At 39.8% G+C, this 20,731-nt stretch overlaps 1 protein-coding gene across 1 annotated transcript in view; it reads right to left on the bottom strand.

Annotated features, from left to right (window-relative positions):
* The window catches only part of PRKN (parkin RBR E3 ubiquitin protein ligase), a 767,561-nt gene that overhangs the window by 264,796 nt on the left and 482,034 nt on the right, over positions 1 to 20,731 (bottom strand). Inside the window, exon 7 of the mRNA XM_069786113.1 lies at positions 1,603 to 1,739. Coding sequence (XP_069642214.1) covers positions 1,603 to 1,739 — 137 coding nt within the window. The remainder of the gene's footprint in view (positions 1 to 1,602; positions 1,740 to 20,731) is intronic.

The following is a 20,731-nucleotide window of genomic DNA, read 5'->3' as shown; positions in this document are numbered from 1 at the left end:
AGGGGTGAAAACTTCTGCAAACTTCTTAATCTCCTGTCTGAAAAAAAAGAGGACAGGTAAAACTTCTGAACTGTACAACTAGAGTTGCAAGATTAGGAAAAATCCTAATAAGTTTTGTGCAGCATGACTAGCAATGGGTTTACAGACAGAAGAGGTGGAAGGGCCATGAGTTTAACACAACAGCCTGAACTGGAGGCAGCTCTGTGACACTAGCCATGGCTGCAAGGAGGCCACAGGAGAGGAGCAAGGTGAGCTGCCTGCTGCACCACTGGGATTACTGATTAACCTAAGGAGCTAATGGGAGAACAGGGAAGAGAACTGATAAACAAGGGGAGAAAAGGATGGATTCATCTCAAGTAGCTGATTAATTTGTGGGGGAGCAGAAAATGGATTAACTTTCAGAGAAGCAAGGAGGGAGGCTGAGAGTACAGACTGACTACACAGTACTACAGTAATGTCAAGGTCAAGGAGAGAGCACTGGGTATAAAGTTCTTGTTAGGTTCCTCATGACAAGTTTTCTTATACAACACTAAAAAGTGTTTTGTGCGGTATGACATCAGTGCATAAATGCAGTAGCACAGCAAACTGTTGGGGGGGGAATTAAAATGAGACCGGCCAAGACAGCACATAAACAACAATTCTAGTGAAATGTGAACTGATGATCATTGCTAGTTTGCTCTCAAAGCAATTAAAAACAAATAATTTTAAATGGTTCTTACAACTGTACTTTCAATATCCTCAAGGCATGTCCTCACATTAAGTAAATGCCACTCTCCTAAGAAATTTTGTCAATTTTTCTCCCATCTAGTGATTTGAAACTTATTTGTCAGCCATTCAGGTAACCAGGCAAACCCATCTTCTATGAAGCTTCTAATATGTTGGAAAATTATTCTGATATGGCTATACAGCACTTGTGACAAACATATGCAAATTTAGCAACGGGAAAAATAAATTCTAATATATTTCTTCACAGCAAAATTTTTGAGGATTTTGCAGTCCATGTACCAGTGTAATTGAATGAATTCTCAAACCATGTCTTCCAGATTCAATGTAAGCCTTTGTTTAGTTAAGTCAAACTTTGTTTCCTACTCAGGTAAAACAGATAATCTACCACCTTCTCAGGGTGATCTACATTTCATTCAATGAGGTGACAATTAGTAGCAATAACTTCATCAACAGGAAGGCTATTTGAAATTCCTATTGCAGTCCTTTTTTTATTAGTACTTGCAGACAGGCCAAGAAAGTTAACAATTTACTTAATTTGAAAGTGGAAATGTGGAGGTCAAGGTGGGTTTTTTAACCAGAGTGTAATGCTATCATCTGCTAGCACTTCATCATTATAAAATACTAATGTGAAGAAAGTATGCATTTGCTTTTAAAAGAAATGCCCTTTGGAATCCAGTTAATTCTCCAGTTCACATGCTCAGCAAGAACCACTTCAATATTCAAATATTTTCTTCATGAAATTAAACAACTCCTCTGAAAACAAAATAATTCCACAGATATACTAAAAAATAATAGGTGATTAAAAAAAATCTTGCCCTGAAATCAAAATCACATAAATTTAAAAAAAGTAAAAAAATAAAATCAGCTAAAACATACCTACGCAAGGGAGGGAATAGCCAAGCTCCAGGTCATGGATGAACTGACGGTCATTCAGCATAGTCACACAGTACAAATGGAAACAGTCCAGGCAAATGACATGGCGATGCACGCACTGGAACACAAGCACAGGACTCCTGTTAAAAACAAAACAGTGAAAATGATGAACAAGGATTGGACCAAACTCCACGAAAACCTTTGTTTCAAACTTTTAATTTTATAATAATTTTTCATTAGTAGTCCACAAGACTATCACATAAATAAAAACAGAATTTAGCATGGTGTATTGCTGCACTTTTTAAAAGAGATGGTTTTTTAACATGAATCAGGTGAAAGGAAAAGGAAATAAGTTTTTAGTGAAAGTTGAAACTTTACTGAAAACTGGAACCTAAAGGAAGAAAATTGCTTTAGTAACAGAAATTGTTGTGTGAGGTGAGGTAAGATCATATATGGTAAAACATCAAATGGTGGTAGGTAGGATTAAATAGAAATGTGACCAGCTAGGAAAGCTAAATAGGACTTCGTGAAGACCACCCTGTGCCTTCAGCATCTCAAGGCAGCCATTGGAACTCTGCATAGAGGGCATTCCCTTAGTAATAATGAGCAAAATAATTCAGCTTCTGGTGAGAGGTATGGGATTCGATTTGGGAACAAGACACCTAAACTTCAGTGCTATATTTAAACACCTACCTGCATGTTAAGCGAGTAATTCCCACTATAGTCAATACACTCAGTGGAGGCTGGAGCTGATCAGCCTCCAGGTATCTGAGCTGAATCACCTGCTTGGCTCCGTTGTCTGCATGGACTAAACCTCCATGGACCATGACGGGAGCTCAGACACCCGCCACACATGCTAAATATGGGTATCCTAAGCTTGACAGGTTACTGCTTGTGAAGATGCAGGGAGGAAACACTTGGACTAAGTGAGGACAAACAGTTTTACTCCTGAGCTGGCTGGCACTCAGAAACCCTCCAGCAGTGGCCACAGCAAGGAGGGGCAGTGGCTCCCCAAATCCTGCTCCGGACCAGTACAGTGGAGGTGAGAGAAAAAATGAGTAATATGGGAAATATTACATACACATGAAATGTGTCTTCACTGCAGGAACACAGTGATAAACCTCATGGGTTTGCTCTAACATAAGCTAACGTCCGCTAACTCCTGATGGACATACCTTAACTGTCAAGTCCAAAATAATGACTATGACCCCTTTGATAAAGTTATGTGCTCTCTCAGTGTACAATACTGCTTGCTTCTCCTTGAGGAGTATTACCAAACCCAAGTATCAAAATTGGAAAAATAAAGAGAGATGTGTTAAGCTGAAAAGAACAGTGAGATTCCCATTCAAATGCTGAACTACTTCTTTTATTTGTCTGTGGACAAACACAGGTAGAAATGAGTTAAATGTTATTTTTTAGTAACTAGGAAGAGAGAAAATTATTTTTAAAAACTAAAAGAGGAATTCTCACATATTCGCTGTACTCCAGGAGACAGGTATTAAAATACAACATCAAATACAGCAGGACTTGTGATAAAATCATTAGAGTTAGCAATACTGCCATAGCTTCTATAAATCCTGCTAGACGATGCTTTGAAAACCCACTGAAACAGTAAATCACCAAGCCCTCAATGTGGGAATACGACTGCAAAATGTAATCAATAATAATTTCAGATACTGTATATGAGCATTTAATCTTCCATGAAAATATGCTTTAGAGTTGCACATACTATAGAATTCATGGCAGTGTGTTGGTATCTCCAAAAAAATAATCTCTGTGTTTTAAGGATTTTGTTGAATAAAGCAGCTTAAAAACTGAATTAAATAAAACCTCCCCATTACTAATCCTTATTAGTTGCCCACTTGCTGTTCTGAATGTAACAAGTAATAATTTTAAAAGGACAGCTGTAAGGCAAAATGGGAAGCTGATCTGTATCATTTCAGCTCCGGATGGTCCCAAAATCATTATAGAGAGCTGGAGGAGCAGTTATCTTGTCCCTCCAGTGCTAAAGTCCCCATGGCTCACCAGTCAAATGTAAGCTTAAGAAAAACACCCCAAAGATTTCTTCCATAAATGCAGATATAATCAAATTTGCCTATAGCTTTAACAGATATCTCTCTTTTAGGGTTAATTGCTTATTTTTATTGCTTCAGTATCTGAGTATTTTTTTTAGTTTTATGGGAAGCTCCCTGGATCTAAATTCACACCTCTCTGACTTTCATTTCAAAGACAAAATGTATCTTATGTGTGAGGAGAGATCCACAAGAGAAAGCCATCAAAAGTTGAGTATCTTAAAAAACCCAGGCCAGAAATGAAAATGACATTATTAAGACTTCCACCTAAACTTGTATGAAACCAAGACTAACAGCACTTCATTATGCAAATGAACTACTACAATCAGTTACTAATGTAAATTATTTTGTGATAATCAATATTGCTTCTTAATTTATTACAACTGTTTGAAATCAAACTATATTCTCCAGAAGGGGCACAGCCATATATGTACACATTTAAATTGCATCTTTAGGAACAACATTAATCTTAAAATGTGCTATCTTTTAACACTATCAGACTTGCAAGCAATGCATACAAACTAGATATAAATCTGTGTTCTTGCTGTGTCACAAACCACAAGCTTAGCTTTCACGGCTATTACACTGTCCGCTAATTTTGCAGCCCACAGTACCTGTGTCACAAGTCTTTGAGAAACTCAATCCGTATGCAATGCAGATTTATCCAAATTCATTTGGCATTGGAACAGTCACTGCATGCCAGCATTTACAGATTTTGAATCAAAAGAAAGCACTTCCACTTTAAAAGAGATATAAAAGTTTTGTTCCTGAGATCAGTAAAGACGAAGACGTAGAGATTATGTTCATAATGCCCAGATGAAGCTAGTAAATACTCATTTAGGATAACCCCAAGAGTTATTAATAGAAGCCTTGCTTGAACCAAACAAAATTTATTTTAGAAAGGAGTATTATGAAAGCAAAAAAATTTGCCATATAGTGTAACAAGGTGCCTTGCTCAATCTAACATAACAGTCTAGTTATGTAAATCTGATGTATATTTTAGAAGGTATTTCATAGGTTCCATTTACATAATGTGTTTGGCTGAATTAGAGGCTTCATGAGAATAATATATAAGAAAAATGTTTCTCACAGCAAGGGATAAATTGGTCCTTTTTGTTCACCAATTAGGAATGTAACCACTTTTAAAAATTGAAAATCCAACATTACAATACATCACAGAAAATTTCCATAATAAGTCACTCGCTCCTGTGCTCTGATTCCTTTTCATTAGAATTTTATCAGTATGCATTTACTTAAATGAAAAAGAAAGGAGAACCTAAATGTTTCTGCTTCATGTTATTACTGTCAGATAACTGTGTGGCACAACAGCAGCATGGCTGGAAGCACGACCTAGTCTGCACGCTCTTTCCTCCTTCTCCTGAGAAGCAGCAAGACACAGATAATTCTCAGATAGACTGCAACAGTATACTGGCTAAATAAAGATACAAAGACTTGATCTTGTTTAGATAAGAAGCCCACCGGGAAATAAATTGTTCTAGTATATCCCAAAATCTCATGACGGTTATTAATGTACTGAGAGTGAGTCCGATGGCTACAAATGTGAGGGGCTACTTAGCATAAGGAATTATTTGCAGACATAAGAGTGGATTGACTGGTATATCTTTCAATCCCTACTGAAGAAAAATGTGGGGCAATTTGTCCCTTCCTCGGTCTTTATCCTTCATATTTCAAAAAAAGCTTGACTGAATAAAGGTTAAACAGCACACCACATATATCAGTCCATTATTTTTTAGAGAACGTGAGTAGCCACAGTCTGAAGCACTTTGGAGCAAGGAATATATCTAAGCCTGTAGAAATCTGTGAAAAACATGTTGGACAAATCTGCGAAACCCCCTCGAGGTCACTTCTAGGTGACAGTTAGATTTTTCTCACCTCAGTCTCAAAATCTTAACCAAATAATAATAAAAAACCTTAGCAGATGTCTATAAGGCTGCCTTGCTGGGATTACAGTCGGTGAAGCAAAAATAGCCATTTGGGATTCATTTCTGTGCAGTAAATAAATCTGAACGCACACAGCTATACCACAGCCTTTAACCCCACCTATGAGTGCTATATTTATCATAACACACTTCTACATTTCTAATACATTTTTCCATGTTGGCAATCTTCCTGTACTTCAAAAAGTTTTCTATATAAGTACCATGAAATAATTTCATTTATAAATGGATCTCTACGCCATTCCAAAATGAATCTTTGTTAACTTACAGGTCAGATCAATAAGCACCATTCAAGAAAAGATGAATCACTGAATAAAATGTGTAAAAAAAAAGGAAATTATGGAAAATATAAAATTTGGTGACATAGACACTACAGACACTCTGCTACTTCATAAACAATCAAAGTAATTAAACAGAAATACTCTCCTCGAGCAGCACGCAATCAGTTTTGCCTCTACCCTTGTAGCAGAACAAAATTACAATGCCTAAATAGGCCAAATTATTCATCCATCACATGGCTTCCTCATAGAACTGTATATAAGAAGAGTATAATCTTCTAATTGTACAAAGCTGGTGCCACATCTGGTTTTCCTATCACATACATTCCACACTCTTATTCAAAACTATTGAAAGAATTGCCTGTTAATGATGCTTTAAGTGCATGGTTTTCTTACCATGAAAATTCTTCCAACTACTTCCAGTTAGATTATTAAATTCCATTAGAAAGATGCAACTATTTATATAAAATATAAATATAGAAAATAGAGGAAAAATTACCACAGTGATTTCTGTTTTAGAACTGAGGCAGTTTGGAGGGAAGTATACCAACAAATCCTGCCTTTTAACGAGCAATATGCTATTATAGATAAATAGAAACAGTGACCTAGCAATTGCAGACTTGTAAGTAACAGTGCAGGCCCCTATATATTTAGACAAGGGTAGGCATTTGAAATGGGTATCAAGACCTTACAAGAGAAACAAAACAGTGATAAAATACTAAGAAAGAAATCTCACTGATATGACTTTGAAGTCAAGAACCCATCTTTCACAGACTTTAGGAACACACAAAAAGTACATCCCTGCTTTACCCTTCCTAACGGATGAAAATAAATCTCCACATAGACTGTGCCAATTAAAAAACCCAGTATATATAAATACAGTATTCTCAGAACACTGACATATTAAATCCACTAGAACAACCAAAAAAAATCTGGTTTTGTGTCTCTGATCACTTGCCACACAACGCATCAAAGGTCATAAAGTGAAGGTTATGAACAGCATGAGACATCACTGTGCAAGCTTAAATTTTCTGGCTGTGCCTCTGTATAAAAATGTATTCTGACCCACAGCTGTTAACTTAAAGGGGCATTGGCAAGTGAAATCTGACCTATTTTCTCCTCTATTATGTTACATGTTTTCCTCTAAAATGTACTTTCATGTTTCTTATTTCTATTGGAAAGCAGCGCCAAGAGGCCAGAACCCAGGAGCAGCCTGACAGTAAAAAACCAGAATATAAGAAGGAAGAACTGCCACACTTAAAATTAGTGCGCATGATGGCAAGTGCTCCTTTCAGCAGTGCTCCTGTTAACTCTGTTGTTAAGTTTTTTTCATGCTATGGAAGCGACACATTATTGCCTGTAAAATCTGTGATCATTGTGGCAGGAAACAGCATCTACCTCCCGAGGACACAGGCAAGGGAATTCTACGTTACATATACTGGTACCTTCATATCAGCAGCCGGCATTAAATATGTGCTGTGCCTGCTTGCTCAGAAATGCCTTGCCTGAGCTCTGTGTTCAGACACTAACCACCCTTGGCACTAACAGCTGAATCTTATGATATCAAGGAATGGACAGTGATTCGGCTGGAGAAGAAACTTTTCCTGTAATCTATCAGACTAGCTGTCTACAGCGCTCCTCTGCACAGCAAATAACTGATAAATCAGTCAGGCTTTGAAAGGAGATCAGTAGAACCTGCTCCTTTTCCTTCCTGTGTGTTTTTAAAACCTCATTAATGCTCCACTGGAGAGAAAAGGAAAAGACCTCGGTAACGGAAGCAAAAGATGACAAACATGAACAAAGAAAGCAGCTCATAAGCTGCCCTGTCCCAAGCCCTGATGCCAGTTGACAGTGGGAATATGAGAACAACCAACAGGACAGTATAAGTGTGCAATGTCTTTGCTTTTCACAGAACATGGAGGACTTTGCATGGATGTAGTTCTTCAGAGCTCAGGGACCCTTGGATATTGATCTGCTCTTATTCCTCCCAGCAGTCTCCTGGGAGCTCAAGGACTGTCCTGGCATCAGGCTCACCATGATTTTTTACACGTGTATGCAGTTGCACTCGGTAGCATACCAGAAGTAAGACCATGATCATCAGTAGGAACATAGTAGGAATGGCAGAGCAGCCTCCTTAAATATCAACTCGGAACCTTTGTAGCTTGCTGAGCACCAGCTTGCTGTGAACCAATTCCTCCATACTGGCTCTTTTGCATGCAATGACCTCCTAGAGCCTATGTCACTTGTACCTTCAGCTTTTGTCACTGAAGGGTGGCAAATGCTTCTTTTGCCTTCCCTGGGATTTAAGCTGGCTCACAGCAGACTTTTCTCTCCCCTGAGGCAGCGCCAGCCTTCAGCAGCACAGGCAAAACTGCACGTCACGGGCAGTCCACACCAGCCACGCGCTCCATTTTGCCCGAAGAGCCTCCCTTTCACAGGCTCCTAACTTTCTGACTAGAGATACTCGACTTTGACAGACTAGAGACATACAGTCAGAAATCAGCCCAGTTTGGTTTTCAAAAATGAATGAATAAATAAATAAATAAATAAAGTGAAGTAACCAATGAAGTTGGGAGAATGATGGGATATCACGATAAGAGGAGGAGGGGCTAACTCCACCTGCACAAGCAGCACCATGAGATCCTTCAATAATTAAAGATAAATAAATAAAAAAAGTCAAAATGCCTTTGTAGCCTACTGGCTTCTTATTCCCCTGACTGGTTGCTGAGGTTCCCATTTATTTCTTCCAAGGATTTAAAACTTATTTAGTCTTACTTCCTACATCTATGCTAGTAAAATTAACATTGCCAGCAAAAGTTCTTATCCCACTAGAATCCAACTGTCTATGCTGTTAAATTGTTGGAATGGGCCCTGCCTTGCCAAATAGCAAGGTCCCAAACTTCCTGGGCACAGTCCAGGGGTTATCATGTGCTGTCTCCAACAGGCAACAGCAATCTGAATGTGGCCACCCTGCTTTAAAAACTAAGAGAGTTTAATAGTACAGATTTATGGTAGAAGAGCTTTATTCTAGGACTCTGCTCTTAACACCAGAGCTTACTGAATTATTCTCTGTGTCCTTATTCTTAGACTCACACCTCCATTCCCAAAACCAAACTTTTTGAGATAGCTTGTGAAAATTATGTTGTCTTTAAATACATTACAAGGAAGAAAATGCTCCTGACACAAAAGACAAGACAGAATCATGACCTCTTTTTGCCTTCTTGTGGATGCTGAAATCCCAGGAAAGACACAGGAGGAAAACAATATTGGATATCATCTTAAGGGATACTATTGCATTATCTTCTTCATTCCCTGGGACTGTGTAAATTTCAGTTATTCCCTTCCAGTTAACTTTGAAAATACACCCTGGTGCATGAACTTTAAGACTGTGTCTCTTAACATGTATAGAAGAAAAGAAGATGACTGGTGTCCTGGTTTCAGCTGGGATAGAGTGAACTGTCTTCCTAGTAGCTGGTACAGTGCTATGTTTTGAGTTCAGTATGTGAAGAATGTTGATAACACTGATGTTTTCAGTTGTTGCTCAGTAGCGTTTAGACTAAAGTCAAGGATTTTTCAGCTTCTCATGCCCAGCAAGGGCACAAGAAGTTGGCACAGGACACAACCAGGACACCTGACCCAAACTGGCCAACAGTGTATTCCATACCATGGGACGTCCCATCTAGTATAGGAACTGGGAAGTGGGCGCGGGGGATCGCCACTCAGGGACTAGCAGGTGGTGAGCAATTGCCCTGCGCATCATTTGTACATTCCAATCCTTTTATTACTACTGTTGTCATTTTATTAGTGTTATCATTATCATTATTAGTTTCTTCTTTTCTGTTCTATTAAACCTTTCTTATCTCAACCCACGAGTTTTACTCCTTTTTCCCGATTTTCTCCCCCATCCCACTGGATGGGGGGGAGTGAGTGAGCCGCAGCGTGGTGCTTAGTTGCTGGCTGGGGTTAAACCACGACACTGGAAAACAAGGTCAGGTAGAGAAGGGGGAAGCAGGAGAGGAAAGAAAGATTTAAGAGGGAGCAGGAGGTAGAAGTGACACATTAAGTGCATTTGCTCTTTGAGAATTATTGTTTACCACCTTAACATTATGTTTTATGCTTTTTCTCATCTTTCTTTTCAAATATGAATATTCAATTTATATGTTCATCCAAACGATAACTTGAGGGTGCTTCCCATTAAATGAGTCTTCAGTCTCAACCAAAGATATGATTATTATCATATAAACAAAACCACCCTCAAGTTATTGTTATAATAAAGAGATTTCTTTATAGAAAACCACTTTTTTCAACTCCTACTATCATTATAATTTACAGATAATATGTTAACCCTTTCCTCCTCAAGGCAAATACCTTAGCATAAATGTCAAGGTGCGGTTATCTGAGAACACCTTCTACATCAGCACCTTCAATCAAAGGGAAGAAGAATGAGCCTTGGGCTAACAAGTCTCCCTGAATGCATTCTGACTTGGTAGATCGCAAGTGTACAAAGCAGTTAAACCCCCTTAATAGTCTGAAGAAAATATTTTGCAATGTCCACCAGAAAATTTTACTAGCAGTGGGAATGGCTTGTTTATGTCATTTTTCTATACTGCTTACAACCACTATCATAAGATATTCATATTCTGATTTTTTTTTTTCTGATCTTGTTATGGCCCTTGTTACAAAAGCAAGCATGGAATTTAAATGCCCAACATGCATACAGCTCTATGTTTAAATTTCTTCATTTGCCTCCTCCATCTTTTTTTCCCTACGTGTCAACCTCCATTACATAAAAGAGTAAATGGAATCACCTTTTCACCCAGAAAAAGCAAACCACAAATTAAACAGTAAAAAACAGACGAATTATTACAAAGTTTGGTAAGTATCAATTCTGAATATTTAATTGGGCCAATAAAAAAAAAGTTTGCAGAAAATGCTAAAGATTTACAGAGATTAAACTCAACTCAGAAGAGGATTCTGGAAGTTCAAATAATTTTATATGCCTCTTTCCTGTTTAATCTCAGCATATATTTTCATTAGTTTTGTGCTGCCTATTTGGAGGCTAGCTGGTCCTCTTTGTGCCTGTTCTTTCAAGGAATTACAATATATATTAAGACTCAGGTAATCTATTGCTCTTTTTACAGGAGTACTCAGGAAAAATCTTCTCCCATTTGTCCACCTGACTTAATAATCTGTGTAACACTCAGGAAGACTGACATTTATCCAAACATAACTTTCCATTTCTCTAGGACCTTGATACCCAAAGATCCAGATCTTGATACCCAAATGATGCACGGAGTACAGTGAAAGACACTAACAAATAGGCACGTGTGAGATTTATCCCTCTTGTAAATTTACAGAATATTGTAGGAATGGAAACAAGGGTATTCACAATATTGCTTTAGAATATCATCTCTGACAGTCCTGGGGAAGTTGTTTGTGATGCTAACATGGACTGACTTCTGAAAGAAGACATATTGCAAGAAAAAAAATTGTGGTGGCCATTTCCTCTGTTCTTCAAGCAGATGAGGTTTTTAGTTAATGAAATAGTATTACACTATTCATATAAATGTCACAGATCTTATCTGAAGATGCTTAGTGGAAAAAGAGTGTGCATGAAAGGACACATATCTTGGGAACCCTCATTAATATTTCATTTTTGCCCATCTTTCCCTTGTTTTGACAAAGCGGTTTACTTCCCACCTCACACTTAGCTAGTTATGTGGACTGACACTGGGGAGGGAAAGCCACATGGATTTTTGATCTTATCCCTTCCTTGTCCTCATTGCGCACTTGCTCAAAGAGAAGGACACAGCAAAGCAAGCTGCAACTTTCTCAGAGGGGATATAACAGCCATAATTGTCAGCACTAATGAATAGTTTTGACTTCCCATATTTATCTACAGCTTTCCCAGAAGACATGGATCATTCCTGAGGAGACTATCCATATTCAGTCTTCTGTTACACTCACTCTCCGTTAGAGGAAGTAACCCCGCCTCGGGAGAGAAACAGGTTGTAGGTAGAAACTTGATACATATCCCAGTAATTTCTGAGCAAAACTAAGACAAATAAATTCAGAAATATTAACAGGCATTTATTTACTAAGATAAGTTTTCCTCTGCCTTCAGTTTCTGTTTGACAAGTCCCTCAACACACCATACTTACTACCTATGAGCTAGGGTCTAGATTACAGTCTAGCTAACAGGAAAAAAAAGGAGGAGTAAAAAGAACATGGAAACAGAATGGAAAACAAGCAAAACAAAATTTTAATGTAATCCATCAAACTCATTCAACATGTGAAGTAACATCCAGGAGATGTCTTGCAATCATCATGGTAACATCATTACTTAGCTTCACAGTCCGCCTATATTCATTCACTGGCTGATCAAACCATAAAATATATACAGAAATCTTTCATTACAAATGGTGGATTTCTTCCATTACAGTGGTGAAGAGGGGTCTAACAGCTGGCTGAGCCCTAAGAGTCTGTATAACACTCAAATATGTCTAAGGAATATAGTTGGACTCTGTGACAAAACTCTTCCTGATCCTTCTTTTGCCCAGGGAACAAAGAGAGATATGTTATTTCTCAAAACATATTGACAAAACAAGCACACAAGTGAGCATCACTTAATTCAAAATGTAGGACAAAATAACAAACGTTTCCCAAAAGAAACATTTCTGAAGCTCCTGCATTTTCTCTGTTTCAAATTATAGAACAGCACCTGAAAAAAATGGCAACTCCACCTTATTTAAAATGGTATTTACCAATGGTCATTGGAAATTAGATCACTCATCAATCCCTACCTTTTGCTTTTAAGTGAAACATTCAAACTATTGCACTTTTTCTAATCAGTTGAAATATTACATATCAAAACTGTACTCCAAGTTATAGTTTTTTACCCTTAAAATTTACTTTAAAGTTTCACTTAAACTTTTTACACTCATAAGTTTTTTAAAATGTGTTGTTTAAAAGAGACAGGACATGTACCTACTTTCTTTCAAAAAGAACCCCAGGACACAGGGGAATGGCTTGATCGGATTTTGGGTTTTGATTTAGATGCTATGAAGAAATAACCTCTGGGATTAAGACTGTGCATGGTAAAAAATAAACATTTTTTAGGATGTTAGTAATCAAGACAAAAGTATATTAACTAGACTGTATTCTGTAGATCTTGTCAGTTAAAATAAGGAAAAAACTGGAACACAACAAAACAGATTCCCTGCTTTAAATCTCTGCACTGCATTACCTTCAGATAGAAAACCCTTGGAGATGCCAAGGAAAAAGATCTTTTTAAATTAGGGAGTCTCAATTCTTTATTCCATTTCAAAAAATCTAAAAGGCCACATGGTATAAGGCTCCATTCACAGAATGGGTGGTAAGAACTTCTGTGGGATATTAACATCCATATCCTATGTTGCAACTCATAATGGCTCATGTAAAACACTATTTAATTACACTATTATCAAGTTTACATGTAACCATAGAAATGTCAATGGATGTTTGATATTTAATTTGAAAATAATTCTAATTCATCTGTTTTCTAGCATATATATGATTTTTCCCCCAAGTTCTAGTCTCACGAAGACAGAAACTTTTCTGGTAATAAAGAAGAGAGCCTTGGAATTCAGTGATGAGAAATGGTGGGCACATAGAAAATGCAGCTGCGCAAATTACATTAACAAGTAGGGCTATTAGGAGTACAAACTTGCCTGAAGTCATACATCCTGCTCTCAATGTCATTTCATGTCTTTGAAAGTAGTTCATACAAAGGATTTAGCCTTTCTTCCAGAGAAAGAGTGCTGTATTGTGCTCAGCGCCACTCATTTCTATACAGATGGACACAGCATACGCTTTGATTAGCACGAAAGCCATGACCGAATCTGGTATTCCTTCTCTGAAGATACTACAGAAATGCATTTGGTTGCAGTCTGCAAAGGAGCAACTAATATCACAGCAACGAAAACCTACACAGGACACTGGCAGGGAAGTTATCAAAATGACTAACAGAAAAGTGAAGACTTGCCACTTCTTTCCTAGGTCTTATTCTGTTTCCATTATAATTGATAGCTAAAATGTCATTGACTCTAGGTGACCAAAATTTGGCCTTACACTTTTTTGAATAACTACAAAGATATAATTCAATATGAAAAATAATAATATCTTAAATTGACAGGGGCAGACCAGGTGTTTTAATCACGCCCCCAAAATTTAATTGCACAGCAGCTGCATATGGAAAACATGTTTGCACCTGTACATCTGCTTAATTTTACCTTGAAAACATTCTGCTTTAGCATTCATTGGACGTCTTTGTATTTTGAAGTGGAGGAAGACAGAAAGTTCAGTTCTGAAATAAAATTAACTGATAAAAGTTTACCAGAATTTCCTTGTCTGATAAAATAGTACCTTTCCTCCTCCACTTCAAATCATATAATTGACATCTTGCTCATACCACTTATTCAGGAGTTTGGGGGACTGGTCAAGGTCAGTGAATCTCACTGCTGTGCTCTGCCTGACCTGATTTAGAGTTCAGAATCAGAGAGGACAAAAGTTCTGAACAGCCAAGTTAAAGTGGAAAGTGCAATAAGGCACCATTTTTAGGATGCTCATGCTACTAACTACGCCAAGCTTCCTAGCAGTTACAGGTACTATAGCTGACTCTGCCTCATTCCTCCTTTGTGGAAACCTCATAATCCCCTGCCAATGTGCAGACTGGTGTGGTGGGTTCACCCTGGCTGGACGCCAGGTGTCCACCAAAGCCGTTCTATCACTCTCCCGCCTCAGCTGGACAGGGGAGAGAAAATATAACAAAGGGCTTGTGGGTTGAGATAAGGACAAGGAGAGATCACTCAACCAATTACCACCACAGGCAAAACAGACTCAACTCGGGGAAAATTAACTCCATTTATTACCAATCAACCAGAGCAGGGTAATGAGAAATAAAACCAAATCTCAAAACACCTTCCCTCCACCCCTCCCCTTCTTCCTGGGCACAACTTCACTCCCAGATTCTCTACCTACCCCCCCCCAGCATTGCAGGGGGATGGGGAATGGGGGTTACAGTAAGTTCATCACATGTTGTCTCTGCCACTTCATCCTCTTCAGGGGCAGGACTCATCACACTCTTCCCCTGCTCCCCTGTGGGGTCCCTCCCACGGGAGACAGTCCTCCATGAACTTCTCCAACATGGGTCCTTCCCATGGGCTGCAGTTCTTCATGAACTGTTCCAGCATGCGTCCCTTCCACAGGCTGCAGTCCTTCAGGAGCACACTGCTCCAGCGTGGGTCCCCCACGGGGTCACAAGTCCTGCCAGAAAACCTGCTCTGTGGGCTCCTCTCTCCACAGATCCGCAGGTCCTGCCAGGAGCCTGCTCCAGCGTGGGCTTCCCACGGGGTCACAGCCTCCTTTGGGAACCCACCTGCTCCGGCGTGGGGTCCTCCACGGGGCTGCAGGTGGATATCTGCTCCACCGTGGACCTCCCTGGGCTGCAGGGGGACAGCCTGCCTCACCATGGTCTTCCCCACGGGCTGCAGGGGAATCTCTGCTCCAGCGCCTGGAGCATCTCCTCCCCTCCTTCTGCACTGACCTGGGGGTCTGCAGGGTTGTTTCTCTCACATCTTCTCACTCCTCTCTCCAGCTGCCAATTTTGTGTGCCCTGCAACTTTTTTTCTTTCCTTCTTAAATATGTTCTCCCAGAGGCGCTACCACTGTAGGTGATTGGCTCAGCCTTGGCCAGCGGCGGGTCCATCTTAGAGCCAGCTGCCATTGGCTCTGTCGGACATAGGGGAAGCTTCCAGCAGCTTCTCACTGAAGCCACCCCTGTACCTCCCCCCCGCCCCCCAAAAACTTGCCACACAAACCCAATACAACTGGGAAGGAAAAGGGAAAAGCAAAACAACACACATAAAAACCTTAACAGCTACTAGGAATACTAGGAATACTCAGCAAACCAAGTGTATGGATTCAATTCAAAGCTCTTCCAGAAACTGCCAGACCTTGTGAGCATGATAGATCCCTCAGAGAAGGTTCAGGCTAATTCTTATCAAAACTGGCTCGTACACTCCCAATTATATAATGTACTAATTATGTTTCCCATTCTCTCTTACATTAGCTAGCCTGACAGTGATCTGTTCAGCCGTGCGTGATTCATCAGGTTTGCCTTCTGTTTCTAAACAGGAGCTATAGAAGAAAGCAGCCCTTGAACCCCAGCCTGCTTTGGAGAAGTGCGGGAAGTCAGTGACATTTCCTTGTCTTGTAGCATCCAACACCAGGCGGCCTCCTGGTGCTCTGAATCATCACACAACACGTGCTCTGCTAAGGTTTTATAAATAGTGCTTACGCAGGGTTTCAGCGTACTTGCGCAAAGGACCTTTTTATTTGAGGGTTGGCCTCACTACAGACAGCCTTGTTACAAGGGGTGAAGTTTATCGGATTAGAAGCAACACTGTTAGTATTCAGGACACATTACCAAGTGCATATGACATGTCAGCTGCTTACATATCTTCCAACTCTGCTTCACATATTCCTTTTAAAGTTAAACATGAAGTGACAGAAGTGTAGAAATATCTGTGTCCTGCACTCTGTGAACATAACAGCTAAAAAAACCACCTTGACATGTCAGCTGACAACAGAAAAAATATCCCTGACCTCTGCTGAGGCATTCTGATTTTCCTAACATCAACTACTTGCAACAGAGAGGAGAACTGAAAATACATAACCATGAACTCCACAATTAAATATATATATATAAAGCATAAGGAATTTTGTTTGCATGCCCCCAGACATGGTTTCAGTCTTCTCTCCTCTTTCTGTGGCTGTACAACTACCTATTCTACTTCACAGAGACATCCCAGAGATCTAAAAATAGGGCTAGCTAGTTGTTTATTTCATGTATTTGTAGCTATTTTCTTTTAAAAGATATTTTCCTGCGTCTTCCATTGACAGATACAATGCTTTCAGCAACTAGTTCTTCCATCATTTAAATAAACAGAGCACTCCCTACAGCAACTCCTTTTCCTCCAAAATTAATTCCCTACTACTTTGTTTTTAATCTCTCTATCCTCGAGATTCCTCCTTCAACATCTCTCTGGTTCTACCTTCAGCTGTCGTTTCTGAATCAAGGCCACCTTGGTCACTCTGGATTCCAATGGGGCCAGGAAACTAGTTCAACAAAAGAGGATGACTCTCCCATGAAGTGATGCTACATGACATTTTTCCTATTAGTCTGATTCTGCATTCTGTATTTACTGTACAAACTCTCATTTCTAGAAACACAGGGGCAACAGCTATAGATTAATTTATGATAAACACAGAACACTGTACATTGCCAAGAATTTCTTCTTAGCATTATTCACATCTAATTTTACGTTCAAATTAACTACCAAGAAACTTTTGACCTTTTAATATTCAATATTTGAGAAGTTACATGATGAAATAAGACCTTTCATTTACCTAACAGTTGAATGATGGGGTTGGTTATGCTTTAAATGCACACTCTTGGGAGGCAGGGGAAAGCTACAGCTCTTTAAAAGCCACATGTGCCCACACGACCTTCAACATCCTGCACATGCCGTGAATTGCATGGGAGACGTTTGTTATGTACCTTCAAAGGTGAAGAGCTTCAGCAACCTTGTCAAGATTCTTATCTGTACTCAGAGGATGGGGCCTAATTTTAATCCTACTTAGTTCTGCATTAATCAGAACTGACTACACACTGAGGACAGTAAATTGGTCAACCGTAAAACCAGTGGGAGATCAAAATTTCGTGGCAAACTAGTTACTCGCAACTCTCTTGCAGTGTTTCTCAGATAACGGGTCACAATCAGAACAATTGGAAAACTGCAGTAAAAATGTCACCTCAATTACCATGCAAAGAAAATAAAATTAGTGCAACAGTCTTAAGGAGGCCAAAGTCTTTAAAGTCAGGGGTTAAAGGTAACAGCAGTACACATTTTAAAGATAAGATGAAAGGAGGCCTATCACAATACTTGTCTTTGAATTGGGCAAACAGGCCACTTGAAAATTTTGAGAAACTCATCCCTAGCCATTTTATCCAATTGACTTATTTTTCTTTTATTATTTGCTATAGTCATTTGTATAACCATCTTATATTCTAAAAGGTTCTTATCTATCATGGATATTTCAGAAAAGTCTAGCTGAGATAAAGCTAATGCACCTGTTTCTGGGAAGAAAGTGCCTTAAAATGTTTTCTGATGGTAATGTTCATGCTCCACAGTAGAGGTGATACTTAATCAGCCAGGACACCAACCACATGTAGTGCAATATATAGTTGCTAGGTGAGATGTATGAATGTGTAACTTCCTGACCCAAGTGATACAGGAGCAACAAGGAGAGGAGCTCTGCTGGACCTCATGCTTGCAAACGATGAGGGGGCTGTTGGGGATGTGAGGGCTGAAGGCAGCCTTGGCTGCAGTGCCCACAAGATGGTGGAATTCTGGATCCTGACAGGAGGATGCAGGGAAAAATGCAAGATTACAAGCCTGGACTTCAGGAGAGCAGACTTTGGCCTCTTCAGGGATCTGCTTGGAAGAGTCCCATGGGATAAGGACCTGGAGGGAGGAGGGGTCCAAGAAAGCCGGTTAATATTCAAGGAACACTTTCTCCAAGCTCAGGAACGATGCATCCCAATGCTGAAAGTCAGGCAAAAATGCCAGGAGGCCTGCATGGATGAACATGGAGGTCCTAGGAAAACTCAGACATAAAAAGGAAGTATACAGAAGGTGGAATCAGGGTCAGGTAACCTGGAAGGGCTATGGAAGCACTGTCCAAGCATGCAGTGGCCCAGTTAGGAAAGCCAAAGATTACCTGGAACTGAATCTGTTGAGAGATGTCAAAGGCAACAAGACAGGCTTATGTAAGTGGCAAAAGTACAAAGTCCTGCACCTGGGGAGGAATAACTCAGGCACCAGTATACGATGGGAGCCAACCAGCAGGAAAGCAGCTTTGCAGAATAGGGCCTGGGGGTCCTGGTGGACACCAAGTTGAACACGAGTCAGCAATAAGCTCTTGCCAAAGAGATAGCTAACAGTATCGTGGGCTGCATTAGGAGGAGTGTTGCCAGCAGGTCAAGGGAGGTGATCCTACCGCTCTGCTCAGCACTGATGAAACACACCTGGAGTGCTGGGTCCAGTTCTGTGCTCTGCAGTACGAGAGAGACATGGAGCTACTAGAGACATTCCAGTGAAGAGCCATTAAAATGATTAAGGGAACGGCTGAGAGAGCTGAGACTGTTTACCCTGGGGAAGAGAAGCCTCAGGGGGAACCTCATCAATGGACAGATATCTGAAAGGAAGGTGTAAAGAAGAGAGAGCCAGGCTCTTTTCAGCAGTGCCCAGTGACAGGACCAGAGGCAATGGGCACAAATGGAAGCACAGGAGCTTCTGTCTGAACATAAGGAGAAACTTTTTTACTGAGAGGATGACCAAGAACTGGCATAGGTTGCTCAGAGAGCTTGTGGAGTCTCCATCCTTGGAGGTATTCCAAAGCCGTCTGGAAATGGTCCGAGCAAACTGCTCTGGGTGATACTGCTTGAGCAGTGGCCTGGACCAGATGACCTCCAGAGGTGCCTTCCAACCTCAGCAATTCTTTGATTCTGTGATTCTGTGATTCTGTGATTCTGTGAATGAGATGTTAGCATACAGTAGAACAAACATACGAAGCTAAAATTACTGTATTTCATAAAAGTAATGCAGAGTTGCACCCTTCATTAATAAAAGGTGACTAACTAACTAACTAACTGTAGACTGCAACCCCAAACTGAAGAGTGTGCATGAGGGGTTCTGGGCAACATACTTTTTAAACAGAAGAAAGTTATGGGAGAGGATTTCTTAATTTTGTTCATGTTGGGATCGTATATACTAACTTTAGCAAGCACAGTATCCTTTCCCTCCCGTGAGAAACAAAACTGCTTGCAGGGCTCCTCTGTACCCTTGTTTAATCTGTGACACTGCAATTGGAATTTGTCACTCTAGGAGCTACATCTGATGTTACAGCCTGAAGCAGAGCTAAACCAAAATAAACAATCTGCTCCATTCTGCTTAGACTAATACGACAGTGATGTAAGCCCCAGCACAGTGGAAAATGCATAAATGGGCTGCCACACAGCACACACACACATAAAAACAGCAACACAGCTCAGAAGTTTTATTACTAATACACATTGGGTGAAAGAAGCCTTGCTGGGACTTTGCCTTTGCTATGCAACAGTATATTTTTGTGTGTGTTAATGTGGAAAATATGCTTATTATTTCAAAAGGCCCTAGGAATTTTGTGCTGCACTGAGACAATATCTCTTTCTAAAAAAAAAAAAAAAAAAAAAGTTCAGTCAAGTATTTGCTTTATCACAACTTGTGCAAAGTTATTAGGGTGGGAGAGCTGAAGAGGATTTTTTTTATCATAAACGTCCCACAGTGACACAACTGTGCAAATATTTGTCCCAATATCTTGTATTTGAATACAGTATTCATCCCTCCCTGTCTGTCTCTTTCTCTCTTTCTCCCCCTGGTTTTTGATTTAGGGTCTCTGGAGCTTTGTCAATGCTAGGCTGTTCATTCCAGTTGCACATACAAGCTCATTTATGCAAATAGTCACGTTGAAGCCCTAATCTGGTTATTCTTTCTACTCAGGATCACTTGATCAGAATGAATATGGGGGGGAAAAATGCTGTACATAATTCTGTTAAATTCGTCAGCCAGAATGGCTGACCTTAAATCTAGAGTCTTACATGCAGTCATTTTTCCTTTTCTCTCTCCCCAAGCCAAGAAAAGCCCTGCAAAGGCAACTGACTGAGAAGGTCACATTTTCTATA

Source organism: Haliaeetus albicilla, chromosome 7, assembly GCF_947461875.1.
Source record: "Haliaeetus albicilla chromosome 7, bHalAlb1.1, whole genome shotgun sequence".
NCBI lineage: Eukaryota > Metazoa > Chordata > Aves > Accipitriformes > Accipitridae > Haliaeetus > Haliaeetus albicilla.
This window is presented reverse-complemented; position numbering and strand designations above follow the sequence as displayed.